A 16,054-nucleotide genomic window follows, 5' to 3' on the forward strand; every position below is an offset into this window, starting at 1 on the left:
TGATTTTATGACTTTCCTTAATGTGTGAACAATGCTGTACTTTTGTATTCTTGGCCAATTTAGTAATTACTCCACAATACCAAAGAGAATTTTGAAGAGATTTTGGTACTGTAGAGGTACCTACCCAATTGATCCATAAAAAAATGAGGATAAAAGAAAGTAGATAACATAGAAAACCTACAAACTGGTTTTATACTGTTACAATACTCATTTTCAAACCAAGAGAGAATGACTGTTTCTTCTTTTGGCAGTATATCTTTCCCATTTTGATCCATTGTGCCTTCACTGTGTTGAAAAAAGAAAAGCAGTTTCATTACCAATCAAAAGACATGAAAATGATAGAGAAACAGGATTAAAAAGAGAAAAGATGAACAGGAAAAATCCAAAAGCCCAGAAGGTAGTCCGTCCCTTATTTCCTAGTGTCTGGTGAGCTAACCATGGTGCATCTGTATTATGCATCACAGTACTTTGCCCACTGGAGTTAAAACCTTCTCAAAGATGGCAGGATTTCTCACTTTCCTTGTGAGACGATTCCCAGGCCAAGAGATTTCAGCAGCTAGCTCATCCTAAAATACTACATTTTCCTTTCTTAGCGTCATTCTTTTTTCCCCTGGTTTCCCTTTTTCTGCCATAGACAAATCCCCTGCCTGCTTGCTGCCTATGTATCCTGGTAGACCAGCATTTTTCTCTCCTTTTCTTACATTTTGCCAAGGCACACCGGCGCCTTCTAAGCTCACTTTGTGGGTTTCCCCTAGCAGCCTTCCCACTATTGCTACGCTCTCCCCCAAATTCATCTTCTGCACCCCAGGAAGGCAGAGAGGAGACCCCCAAGGGGCTCTGGCTCAGGGGGATGCTCACGGGCTGTCATCCTGGTGACATCACCCGCCATTGTCTCTGCCCGTAGTGAGCCCCATCATGGTCCGCAGACAAACCACCACAATCCCAGTGAGATGAAATTTGTTAGGAGGAAAATGAGGGCTGCACAGAGTGCCCACCGGCCCCTCACCCTGGGGCCTGTGAGGGAGCCACTGCAGGGATGGCCCATGGCCACCTCAGCAGCCTCATGGGGGGGCGGGGCGTCTGGCCAGGGAGAATGTGATTGGTGGGCTTGGCAGGTGGGGTGGGGACAGGGCTTGTGTTAGCCAATAGCAGCTCAGGATGTTGCCTTCAGGGAGTGCTGGGGCATGCTGAGGAGGCTCAGGGCGGCGGCAGCAGGGGCTGGGGAAGATGGCCGCCAGCAGCAAGGCCTTGGCTGCACCATGCTGCTTTTTCTATGTTTGGCTCCCCAGCAGGAGGGAAGGGGGAGGGCTTGGCCCTTCCCTCACACCCAAAGGGGAGGGGGAACCTACGTGGTGGGACTGCAGTCCCTAGCGCTGGTTTAGCGGGTACAGCGGGAGGGGAAGGCTGGTGTCAGTCATCAGGTAAGATTTGGGGCCTCTGGACCACGAAAATGGGCATCAGTAAATGGCAGCTCCTGTTGGCACGAGGATAGATACAGTACTTCATGATTTCAACAGAAATTTCGTATTTATTTGGCTCAGTATTTTACTGGATGTTTTACCTCAAGTGAACAATTCCTGGTTTTCTGCCTATTTTCATCTCCTGCCCAAAAGGCCACCTCCTTGACTTAAAAGTACTATGCTTGGTAGCGGACTTGCTTTAAACGTGGGTGACTACAAGGGAAGCTTCTCGAGCTGGCAGGGCCAGGGGTATCAAGCAGACCAGAAACAAAGCTGCAGCCTTCGCACTGCACCAAAGCATCCCCTGTGCAAAACTCAGTGCTGGCGGGCTCCCACCAGAGCGCTGTTTTCCAGGAAATATTTTTCCAATTCATAAAAAAACAAGGCTTCCATTTTTAGAAGTGTGCGCATGCAAAAGTCTCTTTATTGCAACGTATGGCCCGAATTATAAGGCAGGGCTGTTTTAACCAGTTTAAGTACAGCCCTAGCAGCACAAGTTTCAGTAAGACGCAGGATGGCAAATCGCACGTAGATCTAATGTGAATAGTTTTCTTTGAAAGTATCCAGACCTGGGGTTCACAACCATTTTTCTGAGTCTTTTTTAAACTGCTTCACAGTTCTGCTGTGGGGCATTCCCATCAAATAGGAATGGCAAGGATCCCTGTTACATACTTAACAAGCTTTGGGTTTAAGGGTTGCAAGAGTATTTTAATGTTCTAAATTATTTGTAGAAACCATAGGTTCTTGAAAAGAACATTGTGGGAGGCAATTTAAAATATCCTTGCAGCAGGTATCTGAGGCTCCCTAAGACATGGTCAGATGATCTCTAGCTCTTCTCCATAGGGTAGTTTAAGTAAAGTACACTCACTATGTAACTATTTGTCACTTTTCTGGGGTTTTCCCACATTTCAGCAAGAGTAAACAACTTGGAACAACTAAGTGGACAGTGCAACACATTAATGTAAACTCACCCTCAACAGCTGAGGCGCAGGCACTTGTTTCACAAATCTGTAGTAGTGGCAGCCTCAAACAGAGGGGACAAGTACATGGGATCTTCCTAAAAGCACTTCAGCAAGATTTGCCAACGTTTGTTTTGTTGAATGTTCATGGCTCAAATAGTAGAGACAGAAATTCAGAAGATGTATTTCAAGGAGATGCAATATGATTTCTCTTCTCAACAAAGTTTCTAGATGGCAGTTTTACATTGTCACTTTTTATACCCAAGTATTAGGGTTTCTATTTATTTATTTTGGGGGAGTATACATTAGATAGTCACTGGAAATAAACATTGACTATACAGTTCAGCTGGCCCTCATTTGCAAATGGGATGATTGTACTCTGCAAATCTCTTGAGAAAACAGAGTTGCCAGGAGGGACTGGTTCCTGTTCTCTACCACCTATGTGCTTCATAAGATCCCACAACATTACATTCATTAACATCTTGCCTTTTTTCTTTATTTGAATACTTGCATTTAAGCTTCTTAAGTGAAACAAGCACAAGGAAGGAAATAATATAACTAACAGTGAAGCAATCTGATTTAAACACAGTTTTGTCACTCTATACAATTATTTAGTATTTAATTGGGAGGACCACTGAGATTAGGAAGGAAAGGTCTGTGTGAATGACTCACCATGAACAATTTAAAGATTAGAACACGTGACTGAGAAAGGAAGTGGCTGGCTGCAAATCCTCTGTATGAATTGAATTCTGCTACTCAGGTTATTTCAAAATTTTGGAGGCTGTCTTGTTGCATTAGCTAATAAGAGGAACTTATTCCTACTGTCTGGACTCAGCTTCAGTAAACTACAGAATGAATTTTTCATCAAAATCAAATGCAATAAAACCATTATGCAATCAGTAAAAAAACCCAGATAATTGAGGCACAGGGGACGAGAGTATTTCTGTTGTGAACGGAAACTATGCTGTTCCGTGAGATTCTTTGTCCTGCTGGACTGTGCCATCCCAGCAAGGAACTTCTGTTACCCTAGAGGTTAAAGCCAACCACCAGAAACAAATCTGCAATAATTTGGAGCTGGACACAACATTGATGAGGCACATCAGCACACTAGTAGCAAGGGGAGGAAGGGTGAAAAAAAGCAGTGCTTCAATGGCCAAAGCTGGTCAGAAAGCTATGCTCTGTGCTCCTCTGCTTCTCTTTGCGTCAGGAGCTACAAAGTGATTTGGTATTTTGCATTTCTGCAGTCATCTGCCATCCTTCAGGAACAGGTAAAAGGCACAGAACAGGCTACAAGAAGGACAAACAGCAGAGCTGAACCATAGTTTTCACCAGCAGATGCAAAAGTACTCCGGTATTCAGCAACTGCAGTAGGAGACTTGGAGCACGGTTACCGGGAATGAGGCCAGTCGCGTTTCGGAACACGTGGACTGGAAACTTGCTGACACCCAGTGGCAGTGGATATCTGTTCCCAGCAGCTAGCATTTCGAGTCGAGTCTATGAAGAGAAGCAGGGGTTAGGGCCCTGCCCCTAAGCAGACATGGTGTGGGACCCCCTGGGTTCCACTGCCGCTGCGTGGCCGTAAAAGAGGAGGGCGAAGACCTTGCTGAAATGCAGCAGTTAATCTTCCCTTGTTCTCTCTCTCTTTAAGAAAAATGCCAGCTCAAATTCAAACGCTGCTCAAACCTAAATGCATGTGGTATTGTGATAAGTAGTTGCGTTTTTGCTCCCCATGTTGAGGCAGCATATCTCATACATGTTAAAAGTGGCAGTTAAGAACAAAGCAGACTGAACTGCATACTGTCTGGCAGACAACTTTATGGACAAAAAGCTGCACCAGCCATGACAAAAAGTAATTTTTCAAGTATTCTTTTGAAGATGAACACAGTAATTTTTCAAGTACTCTTTTGGGATAAACACAGAGGTGCACACTTTGCCATGTCAGACAACCATGGGGTTCTTCTGACAGAAGACACTGCAAACTTTCAGTGTCATAAAAAATTTATCTGACAACTGGCCAGGCAGCCAATGTAAGCACAATAGCGGGATAGTTGGAGAATTTTTCCACTAGTGAAGGTGCTGATTTAAATAAATGGGGAGAATAATAATTACAATAAACCCCCCAAACAATAGAAGCAACCTATGCCAGATAGGATTTAACTTTAAAAAAAAAAAAGTTTCCTTGACATTAAATTTCACAGTCCCATTACCTGCGTCTTATTTTTTATTTTGGAGTCCAAATTCATTTTGTCCCATCAGCTGTTGTCAGGATGACTTGCATATTGAACTGTTCAGTGTTTTCGTAAACAATTTGTTCTTCAGCCATTCAAGGATAGCTATAAAAAGGGGTGGGTCAGGTATACTGACTTGCTGGTGCAAGCAAGTAGTTCTGGGTTTTTTTCCACAAGTTCTGTAAGAACTCCAGCAGAAACGTAACCATTGTGTTTCCAGACTCCTGACTGCAGGAAGGTCTTGGTTCTCTCTCTCCAGCATCATGAATATGCAACTGTATCAACAATCTCTAGCATTTTTCCAAAATTTATTACTTCACACCCTATCACTCAGAACCTTCACATAACAGGAAAAGGAAACTTAGCTTTAGAGGAGGAGAGACTGTATCTAAGAAAAACCTCTGAATGTGTCATAAGAGTAGTACACTATGGCGTATTAGTGTCATTATACAGCACTAAAGTGGAATGGCCAGGATTGCCCTTTGATGGTCACCCTCAAATTGCTTAGCCAATTAAAAACCTTTTATGTCAAATTACTTTGATAAAAATCATTAATCTGCATTAAAACATACCACAATGACCTTTGGCATATAAAAGCCTTCAAAATAAGCATCTTGCCTGTTAGAATTTTTACCCTGAGAACAGCATGTCGCAAATTTTAATAGAAGTCTATACATTAACAGCCCATGCTTCTGGTATATGTAAATACCTTTCTGTACGTAGTTGATTAATTTTCTTTCCATATGTTTCTATGCTATTCCAATGCTGTTAAAATTTGGAAATGTTTCATATTTCTGAGAAGTATGAACTCAGGTAACAGTAATCTTGTATCTACTTTGTAATCCCAGCATACAAACCTATTCTCTCCCCCCAGTGCTTGTTTATTACTGTAAACAGAATCATTCAAGATACGAATATTCCATGTTTACCAACAGGCAATATTTATTATAATAACTGAGAACTCTACATATAGTATTGCACAAAATTATAATGCAACTGTAAATACCACTTTAACAGAAGTTTAACACATTGTGCGTTAGGTGTCTTAGTAAAGTGACAAATTAGAGGACTATCTCATGGGAGTATGAAAGTGCAAACTTTCATTCAAGGCATATACACAGAACACACGAAAAGGATTGTTACACATGCCACAGGTCTAAAAAGAGCCTTAAACAAATCCCCCCACCCTAAAACACACCAAAATAAGTTGAGTAAGTACTAGCACTCTCTTAGCAATCACCAGTGCTACCACATTCAAAGTCCTATCCTCCAGCAGAAGCAGAGAAGTGCAGCCTGAAGAAATGCCCTTAGCTTGGAGCTTTACGTATCAATGCAGCAGTATCACATTAACTGCATTTTTTTGTTTGGCAAGACTGAGAGACTTACAGCACTATAAATGCACCTAGCCAGTGTATTACCAGTAATTCCTGATTTACTATATAAAGTAAAATAACTGTGTACAACAGTTGACTGTTGAAGGAATAGTGTTTTTACATCAAAAGGTGATATAGTATTCAACCAAAATTTGAGTATTTAATATTACACTGTAGGTGTGGAAATTCTGACCTTCTTTTCCTGTGCACTACATAAAACAGATTTATTTTTTTCTTTTTTATTCTTCCCTCTACACTTCAAAAAAGGTGTAGAGGGAAGAATAAAAATGTAGTTGCAATCCTACATCTTCAGCACATTACTATTCCAAAGGTGTTGACAGGCATGTGGGTACAACTGTCCAGATCAAGATGACCTCTGGATTTTCAACACGCAGCCTTACTGCTCTCAGTTCACTCCCATCTCAACACCTTCCTGTCTTGGACTGCAAGATCCCAGTCCCGGTTGTCCCCTGCTTTTTATTCGTACTCTTTTCACCAGCTGTTCCCATCAGTTGCCCAGGCAGATACATTATCTTCTCTTCTGCACAAGTGAGCAGCTTAGCAGCACAATGTCATCTTTGGACATTCAGGGAAACATGGCGATAAAAGGATGGAATAGTACTTCTCATACCAGCTTTTGGGAAGGCCTGGCAAGACATTTACACTTCCACCTGAGCACCAGTGAAGAAGTGCTGAAGACTTCATAAGCCTGAAAAAACACTCTCTACACAATTATGAGAAAATAAGTTTAAATTCTAAAGGAAAAAAAGGTGTCCTATAAACATAGTATTTTAATTACTGTCCAGATTTATTTAAAACAATTACTAAATACTAGGGCTTTTGAAATTATAAATGCTTTTTCTCCTGCTACCAAGTTAACTTCACAACAGGAGCTAAACAGAAGCTACCATAGCTTTGGTGAAAAACCCTAGTACATACAGTTACAAAACAGTGTTCAAGCTGTAACAAAATTAGTAGCAGACGTGACTACAAAAAACAGTAGTCAGAAGTGTAAGATTTCTCTCTCTCAAAAAAAGTGTTCATAGCTTTTGGTGCACAGAGAGCACATTCTGTGAAAATGGGGAAATCAGAATCTGGAGGCATTTTACCAACTTTGCAATTTAAGTTAAGAAAGATAAGCAACAGAAATGTGAGAAATGATGCCTGTATGTATCCTGCTTTAGTACTCCAGTGCCTGAATATATTTCATGTTCTTGAAAATGACTTTCTAAGTACGGCAGAGACTGTGCCTTTTACAAGGAACAGAACAGAATTAAAATTGGGTTAGCCCATTTTGAGTAAGTCTACAAGCAGTGCTATGGTAGCTCACAGCTATATTAATGCATGAACTTCTTTCTGGACTTTCCCAGATTTATGGGAAAATAAAACACCAAAAAACCCACACATGAAAAATGAAAGCATCAGAAAAACTACAAAAACAAAGCAAGCATCTACGTAATCATAGTGAATGCTGAAGCGGAGGACTGTGTGCCTGTGTATATAAATCTTTATAAACAAACACATATAAATGGTTGTGTTTCCTCTCCCCTCCCCCCCCCCGCCAAATCAAAGCAGAACACATAGGCAATATATTCTTTCAAATGGGTTTCGGATGGGGAGGTGTGAGTAGAGTGGACAAAGGAAATGACAAAGGAAAAGAACAGTGAGATTTTATTTCCTTGACGTGTAAGTACAGAGATGTTACTACAGCGCTTACTGTTCTTACCTTTTGGATCCTAACTCATCACAAATTACAGCATAACTACAACAGCAGTGGAATTTAACACACAATTTACATTTTCAAAATGATTTATTTTTTCTTAATAATATCCCCATTTTATGCAGCCTACGAACCTGAAGAAAATGCATTTGTTTCCAAAAGCCATAATAGTAAGTGTTTTGGGGTGTTCAGAGTCAAAGAAGTAGTCCTGAGATTTCAGATGTTGAAGCTTTCTCCACAGCCACACGTTCCTTTGATGTTTGGATTATTGAAGACAAATTCACTGGACAGTTTGTCTTCTACATAGTCCATTTCCGTTCCTAGAAGTGTCAGCTGTGCCTTCTTCTCAATAAACACTCTAACTCCTTGAAGACAACAAAGAAAAACAGTTACATACATCAAAATCATTATTCACTTTGAAATTCTCTTTCCACCAGTAATAAAAAAATGGAAGCGAAGTATGAAGACTACCAGTATAACTTGGTTTCCCTGGCCTAACACAGGGCACTTTCATCTCTGTTTTTACCTAGAAAAGTCTAGCAACAGTCTACAACTGTTATTTGCCTGTGCACATGAATGTATGTATTTTTTTGAGGGGGAAACTGAAAACGTGATACCCTGGGAAATAATCTGTAGAATTTGGGAACAAATCTCAGCTTCAATACTTAATTCCCAGGCATTTCAGTCAGTAACCCATTTCCTACCATTCTTAAAGTCTGTGCATCCAACAAGATGCCCCAAAACCTTGAAAACCCAAATGTTCCTCTCTTAAAAGGATTCTTTTTTGCTCTGACACAAATATCATGTCTAAATTAACTATTAGCAATACTGAATCCTATAATAAGGCAAATGTGTGAACTTTCAAAGATATCACAACCTTTAAGGATTAGAATGAGTAGTTCATTTTAGGGAACTAGCCAGAGCTCCCTTTTCTAAAGGATACAAAGTATCAACCTCTCTGGAAAGTTATGGAACTTTCAAACTGCAAATCTGATACACAGGCCTGAGTGGACTGGTTTAGCTCTTCACAGACTACCAAATAATGAAAATAAAAGTGTAAATTGTATCAGTAAACAGAACAAGAACTCATTATGCTATATGAGAGTTCCTGGAAAGCTGTTTCATCATAGTAGACATTGAGACAAAACATTACTAACACAAGTCTTTGGGCAACTGAGTTGAATCTACACATTTTTGCGGTCAATTTGGACGGTAACTGACAGTGAAGGCTAAGCCTAATGAAAGATTTCATGGACCCAACCCCTGAAGTGGTCACTTACTATCAGAAAATTTTTGCTGAGATCCAAAGCCACCATCTCACTGAGCACAAAGCTATATAAAAGTCAGAGACTTCACTGGAAATCTGTCCAGAAGCAACCAAAACCAAACAGAAAGTACATAGAGACACTTGAAACACTGTCTGGCTTTGGAACTTAAGGTCTCTGACCTAACTGAGGGAAACTGGTTTTATCTTCCTTAAGATCCAAACCAGGAAATGCCTTCTGATTTCAGCCCTGTAAACCTAGAGCAGCTCTGAGGCAAGCAGAAGAGGTAACTCCATAAGCCAGCTGAATTTGACATCGAGGCACTTGCAGAATTATGTGGCAGCCCCTATCTCGCATACTCTGGTTCAATTTAATCATTTGCTGAAGTTCCATCTAACTGTCTGTTAAAGAGAATAAAATTTATGAGTTGGTCACAGATATTTTGTAGGCAGCTGGAAGATGGGCTCTGCCTAGCAGCGTAGCTGCTCTAAGAAAATGACTGTGATATCAGACGTATGTTTCAATATCTCACTTTGACACCAAATTAAAGTAATAATCCTGAACATAATATAACAGAGTTCAGTGATGCCTAAAAAAACCCAAAACCACCCCCACAAAAGGAATCTTAAGTACTTTTAGAAACAGAACAGAAAACGAATCAAACACTATTATGCTTTTATAAAAATCCGCATTAGACAAAAAGACCACTGACAAAACAGAAGTTTTTACAAAATCTGGAAAAATGTATAGAACTGTGCCAGTTTTGACTGGGATATTGTTAATTTTCTTCAGAATAGCTTGTATGGGGCTATGTTTTGTATTTGTATTGAAAATAGTGCTGATAATACAGAGATGCTTTAAGTTACTGCTGGGCAGTACTTACACAGCATTAAAGGCCTTTTCTGCTCCTCACATCATTCCACCAGCGCGTTGGCTGGGGGCGCACCAGAAGTCAGGAGGGGACACAGCCAGGACAGCTGACCCCAGCTGACCAAAGGGATATCCCATACCATATGACATTATGCTCAGCATACAAAAGCTGGACGAGGAAGGAGGAAGTGGGGGGCCATTCAGAGTGATGGTGTTTGTCTCCCAAGTAACCGTTATGCATAATGGAGCCCTGCTTTCCCAGAGATCACTGAACACCTGCCTGCCCATGGGAAGTAGTGAATGAATTCCTTGTTTTGCTTTGCTTGCATGCACAGATTTTGCTCCACCTATTAAACTGTCTTTACCTCAACGCATGAGTTTTCTCATTTTTACCCTTCTGATTCTCCCCACTATCCCACGGTGGGAGAGTGCGCGAGCGGCTGTGTAGGACTTAGTTGCCAGCTGGGGTTAAACCACAACAAGAACTCTAGAAATAGACCTATCATGGGGTGCTCAATGACATTATCAGGCAGAAAGCTTAAGTACCAGCACGTGAAAACAATTTTTAAAATACTCCTAAATTAAAATCGTGGAACCTTTTTTTAAAAAGCAATGTGAAGGTCAAAAGCACAGAGGTTAAAAACAAGTTACAAATCAATGAAGAATAAGACTAGTTAGAGAAGGTAATTGGGAAAATCCCTTGAAAATAAAATCTTTATTTTGCCAAGCCTTGGTTTAGCTGTGCTGATAAAGTATTCCTTTACATGTGCATTGTTCTGTATTATTCTCTAAATATCTGCTATTAGCCACCTCCAAAGACGTGAATAATGGACTAGACTATCCTGGTGGAGCAGCCTCTGATGCAGAGACTGCAAAGATGCAGATTTTAACTAACTGATTACTTCAAAACAGAAACTAATGTGACAATTCCCATAACAGAACAGCAGGACCTCTTGCTATATAAGCCGTCACTTCAAGTAAGTTGTAACCTGTACCTTGGCAAACCTGCAATAGGTTATTCTTCCCCACCACCACAGAAGTTTGTTCTGCTGCATCAGAAACTCACCGTCTTGAACTACTTCTTCATCGGAGTCTCCTTTCGATTTTGTGTATTCTAACGTGTAAGAAAGTCCATTGCATCCTCTTGTACGAACACCTACTTTCACACCTACCTAAAAAAACCAAAAAACAAAACGCAACACCACATTCATGACATTTTTTGAACCTGTTCTGGAACACCAAGATAAAAAGCATGCAGAACAACAAAATGCTGACATTTATTATTCTCCGTTGCCTCAAAGCGGAAGTGAATTTCCTTAATGGATTAAGAGGTAACAGTTTTTTCCTTTTACAAAATTGACTGCCAAGGTAAAAGCAAATGTCAGATGTTTGCTATCATGGATCAAGCCTTAAAGTACGTTAAATTTTTGAAGTAATAAACTGTTGGCACTCCTGTAGGTGTCTGGTATCTCACCAAGAGTGAAATTTCAAAGAAGATATTTTTGTGACTTCAAATTAAAGTTCAATCAGATGCTAATTCAGGTGCTATGTTAAGATTATTGACAGTACTGTAATTATGAAGCTGTGAGGCCACGACAAGGGCAGTTACTAGATTTTCACAGAACTAGTGACACCATCAGAAAACCTGCTTCAAACCAAAGTTTTGAAACACATACTTTGATTTCTCATTACTCTACTGACAGTCTCACTTAAAAAACAATCCCCTCCTTATATCAAGTAGGTGTATTTGCTTACTGTTTTAATCATTAAAAGGCATTTTAAGCCACATTAAAAGCCAATCAGGTCAATATGTTTGTAACATTCAGAGTATCCAACAAGTCTGACAAAGACAGCATGTGTGTAAGTAATGAACTGAGAAACGATTTTAAAGAAAACAGAAAACTTATTTGTGCACAAAAATCTTTCAAAAGTATCTGTACAACTTTGCACACAAAAACGCTTAATAACTGAAGAGGAAAATTACATTGTCTATCCTCGTAATCAATGTTACAATAAAAATGTATGACTTGTCATCAAGCGGGATCTCAGAAAAACAGCATTTGATCTTTTCAGACTAAATACCTTTCGCTACAGGAACTGCTACAAATAATGGGCTGGAAGACGCAAACACCATTTATAGCAAGGGGATGACTGACCAGCTAAACTGTCGGCTTAGGGCTTCCTTAGGCTGGTTTAAAACATTAGAACAAAGAGTCTAGTTAGTTGCAGATGTGCAGGAAGCAAAAGAAACAATGGGCCACGTATGAAAGTTAGAAGATTCTTCTTGAAATAATACCGTAAAGAAGAAAATCTAATGCTTGTTTTTATAATGGTGAGAAAACAAGACTCTGCATGTTTTTCCCCAAGAAGAAAAGATGAAAAGCTCAATCATTTATTTGGAGAAATTCTCCAGATTTTAAGTAAATTACTTAAAAATATATATTATCTGGCAAGTTTCCTAAAACCTAGATGTTTTTCAATGGGTATGAATCTAACTTTATTATTACATACTGCACAATGAAAATTCCTACAAGAACTTAATTAATAATGTCTTAATATCAACAGTTGAAGATCTCTTGCCTGACCAAAGTCGCCACTATACCATACTACAAGGCTCATAAATATTTTGAAGCTTGAAATGTTTTCAACTTTAACCACCTCAAAAGTAACTGTACAGTGAAATGTCATCACAGTTATTTCCTGCATTTCATTTTATAAAGAAACAAGGCTTGATATATAAACAAGCTTACACATTCCCCTCCAAAAAACATGCCAGCATCTCTAATAAACACTTCAGTGTTTATTTCAAACTTCTAAGTCAGCCAGAAATGCTTTGCGATCATGAGCTGTGCTAATACCTTAGCACATTCTACAGGCTGGCCCTGTTTATACTTACATGCTCAGGTTTATCTTTAAGAAGCTGTTTTATCTTCTGAACAGCTGATGGTGTCTGGAAAACAAAACCATATATATCGATTTGAAATGGGGTTTTTTTGGTTTATTTGCAGTGAGTGCGTGCACGTATTTAAGTGTGCAATGTATTCAATTATACTATAAAAAATTTCTATTCTAAATCCATGCACTCAAATTTTCTCAGTTTACATTCGTCTCCTACCTCCGAAGTCCACCTTCTAAATCACCCACCTGCCAGTATTGACTAGCCTGTGTTCTACTTGAAACTGACATCTGATCTGAAGATACTCACTCTGCTGTAAAACAGATGATTGCTGAATCTAATCCACACAGAACACAATACCTCCTCACTCCCCTCCTCACCCACGCTGCCAGCAAACAGCTCAAGAACTGCAGTCCTTAATATTTGGGCGTTTGCTTGGTTTTTTCCCCCACAAAATCACTACCACAATTCAATTAAGCAGTTCTGCTCTTGTGAAACTTTTGTCACATACAAATTAGAGACAAAAATCAACTAGGCACAGAAGTGTTCATGGCCTACTTCTTTCTTCCCACTAACCTTAGAGGGAAACTGTGACTTTACAGCAGACAAATTCACTGTTCATGCAGATCTAGCTGTTGCAGAAATGCAAGAACACAATACAAACGTAAGAATTTCCATTACATGCTGACAAGTTTCTAAGACACTGATAAAAGGAAAAACATTAGTAACGTAAAGTTCTCACGTAAGCAGACTACAACACACAAAGCAAAATACAAGTAGACTTGCAGCAGAAAGCCTTTTCCAATTACTGCTATTAATCTTCATTTTTGACAGAACAGGGATTACCAGCTCTGACAAATGACTGAACTATACACGCTTAATCTGCCCCTGTTCCTGCAGGGAACCGACTGTACTTTGCAGTAATCCCTCTTAACAGGGACACTGCCTCCCCAACACCCCACAAAGTAGCAAAAGCACTTCCTCAATTAACGAAAGAACACAAAGCCTCCTTGGAAACAACCGACTCATCAGCTTCGGTAGATAATACATTTTCTTTCTTTTTCTTTTTATTTGTTTTAAATAAATACACTTCTTCAAGTGACCGTGCAAAATGCTCCCCCCTCTCCCCCGCCCCGCACGAAGGAACGGCGCTGCCCTCCGCTCTCTTGCTGCCCGCGGAGCCTGCGGCGGGGCGCGGGGCCTGCCCCCAGCGGCATTACCGAGCAGCGGCCGCTCACTCCGGTAAACTCACCAAGGAAGAGACCCCCCCGTCCACCCTTTCCTACCGAGCAACGCCCAGCTGGCAATCACCCAGGGTTAACGGCGCCGGCCCTCGGCTTCCACGCGGCCCGGGGGCGAGTCCAACCTCCCGCCGCCCCCGGCACGGCCCAACGCCGCGGCGCCTCGCCCCGCTGACAGCTGGAGCGGGCAGCGCCGCTGCCGACAGGCCGGGCGGCCCGTCCTCCTCCCCCTCCTGCCCTCACGCCCCGCTGTCACCGGCGGCCGCGCACCACCTGCCGCGGAGCCCGGCCCGGCCCCGTGGCGCAGTTCTCGCGGCCGTGAGGAGTCGAGGGCCGGCGGGGGCCAAGCGCGCCCCGCCCGCGTCGGCGGCACTCACCAGGGTGAGGGCGGCGCGCGTAGCCTGGATCTTGCGCTTGCTGACGGCGCGCACGGTGGCCCTCACCACCGAGGAAGCCATCGCCCCCCGCCGCCCCGTCCTCTGCCCTCTGCCATGGGGCACCAGCCCACGTCACGCCGCGACGGCGCGCTTCCCCATTGGGCAGCGGGCCGTGATGGGCAAGCGGCGGCGGCTCCGCCCCCTCCCCGCCGCCTCCCGCCCCGAGCCGGGTCAGAGCGACCTGCATCCGGCCTGCGCCGCGCCGCCAGCGTGCGGGCAGGGCCAGGCAGGCTGCGGGGCTGCTCGCAGCGATAAGGGGCAGAGTCGGGCAGGGCAGCCGCAGCAGGAGGCCCTTCCCCGGGGAGGGAAGCAGCCCTCCTACCTCCCGCCGCGTCTGTGAGGCGGCCGAGGCCCGGTCGCTCTTCTGGAGGCCTGGCGCGCCGTGCCGCGGGGCCGGCGGTCGGCAAGCTGCCGGCAGAAGGGCCGAGCCGTGCCCCAGCTGCGGCTGTCAGCCCCGGGGGGCGGTGCGCGGAGCCGGCTCCTGAACCCGGGCGGCCTGGGCACAGGGAGACTAATCCCATTGCCTTAAACTGAGCATTGGGCTGTGCCAGAGGGAAAACAAGTACCCGCTTTTCGCCTGCTCTTGACTACATCTTTAAATGTGCTAGATCGTACTGTAAACCTGTATTTACAAAGCACAAGCAACGTGTCCGCATCTCATCACCGCGTCTGTTGGGTACCTAATTCTGGGCTTAGCCATTTTGAAGAGCTTGATAGCAAATGCGCACGTTTTTGCTTTTTACATAGGTAATTATGCCTCCACTCTTCAATGAGGTGCAGTACTTACACCTCCAATACAAAGACAGCAAGTATATACATAAAAAAAGTTGTATTTCCTTTAGCTACACAAAATGTGTCCTTTGTACACAATTCGTGCAAAACGCTCACATCTCCTCAACTAAAACACACCTGCTTAGGTGGTGGCGGGGTTTCAACGTGCTATTAGCTAGAAGCTGAGGTCAGTAATATGCATGCTTGGGGAGGGCGGGGGGGAGGTTGTGTGCGAAGGTAACTAACACTGTCTTTATCATTCACAGTATACCACGTGGGCACAAAGAACTTTACCTTCTTGGACTTCCTCAGGGTGCTTCCAACCATTTAGTCACCTGTCTGCTGATTGAATCTCAGCATAAAAGACTGAGCGTGGGCAAGAAAACCAGCCTTTTTCTAAGCTGTATTTCATCTTCAGTACATCACCAGGAGAAGATAAAAGCAAAAGTCAGTATTAAAATCTAAATAGTTCAAGTGAATAACAAGAAACATTATTGATCACTTGATCAGTACAGGAAAACAAAAGTATTTGCTTTGCTAGCACACTCGCATTGTAAGCGGCTATTTCAGGCCCGAAAAAGTTACTAGTGAAGAAATTACTGCGGCTTCCGCAGTTCTTATAAAAATGTGATGCTTATAAAAGAAATCATTGCGTATTAAATACATTTAAATATAATTTTTAATGTATGAGAAACCAGTTTCAAATATAGCTATGAAACAAATCTCACACGAACAAACGAATTGAGATGGATGCGTGTTAATCTCGTAGTTATATAGCTAACTGAGATTAAACTGCTTGTTTAAAACACATGGTTAACTGTATGGCATACTTGA

At 42.3% G+C, this 16,054-nt stretch overlaps 1 protein-coding gene across 1 annotated transcript; it reads right to left on the bottom strand.

The window, feature by feature from the left end:
- Positions 1-7,665: 7,665 nt before the first annotated feature.
- On the bottom strand, positions 7,666-14,597 carry ISCA1 (iron-sulfur cluster assembly 1). The gene is made up of 4 exons (XM_074568920.1): positions 14,390-14,597; positions 12,772-12,825; positions 10,942-11,047; positions 7,666-8,105 (listed from the first exon to the last, which is right to left on the bottom strand). The coding sequence occupies exons 1-4, from the start codon at positions 14,468-14,470 to the stop codon at positions 7,957-7,959; spliced, it is 390 nt and encodes a 129-aa protein (XP_074425021.1). The 5' UTR covers positions 14,471-14,597; the 3' UTR covers positions 7,666-7,956.
- Between the last annotated feature and the right edge of the window lie 1,457 nt (positions 14,598-16,054).

This window comes from Larus michahellis, chromosome Z (genome assembly GCF_964199755.1).
Source record: "Larus michahellis chromosome Z, bLarMic1.1, whole genome shotgun sequence".
NCBI lineage: Eukaryota > Metazoa > Chordata > Aves > Charadriiformes > Laridae > Larus > Larus michahellis.

Coding starts and splice junctions, on each gene's coding strand:
- ISCA1 (XM_074568920.1), bottom strand. CDS start 14,470: ATGGCTTCCTCGGTGGTGAGGGCCACCGTGCGCGCCGTCAGCAAGCGC. Junction 11,048..12,771: donor TTAAAGATAAACCTGAGCAT/GTAAGTATAAAC, acceptor TGGTTTTTTTAG/GTAGGTGTGAAAGTAGGTGT. Junction 8,106..10,941: donor TGAAGAAGTAGTTCAAGACG/GTGAGTTTCTGA, acceptor GTTGTCTTCAAG/GAGTTAGAGTGTTTATTGAG.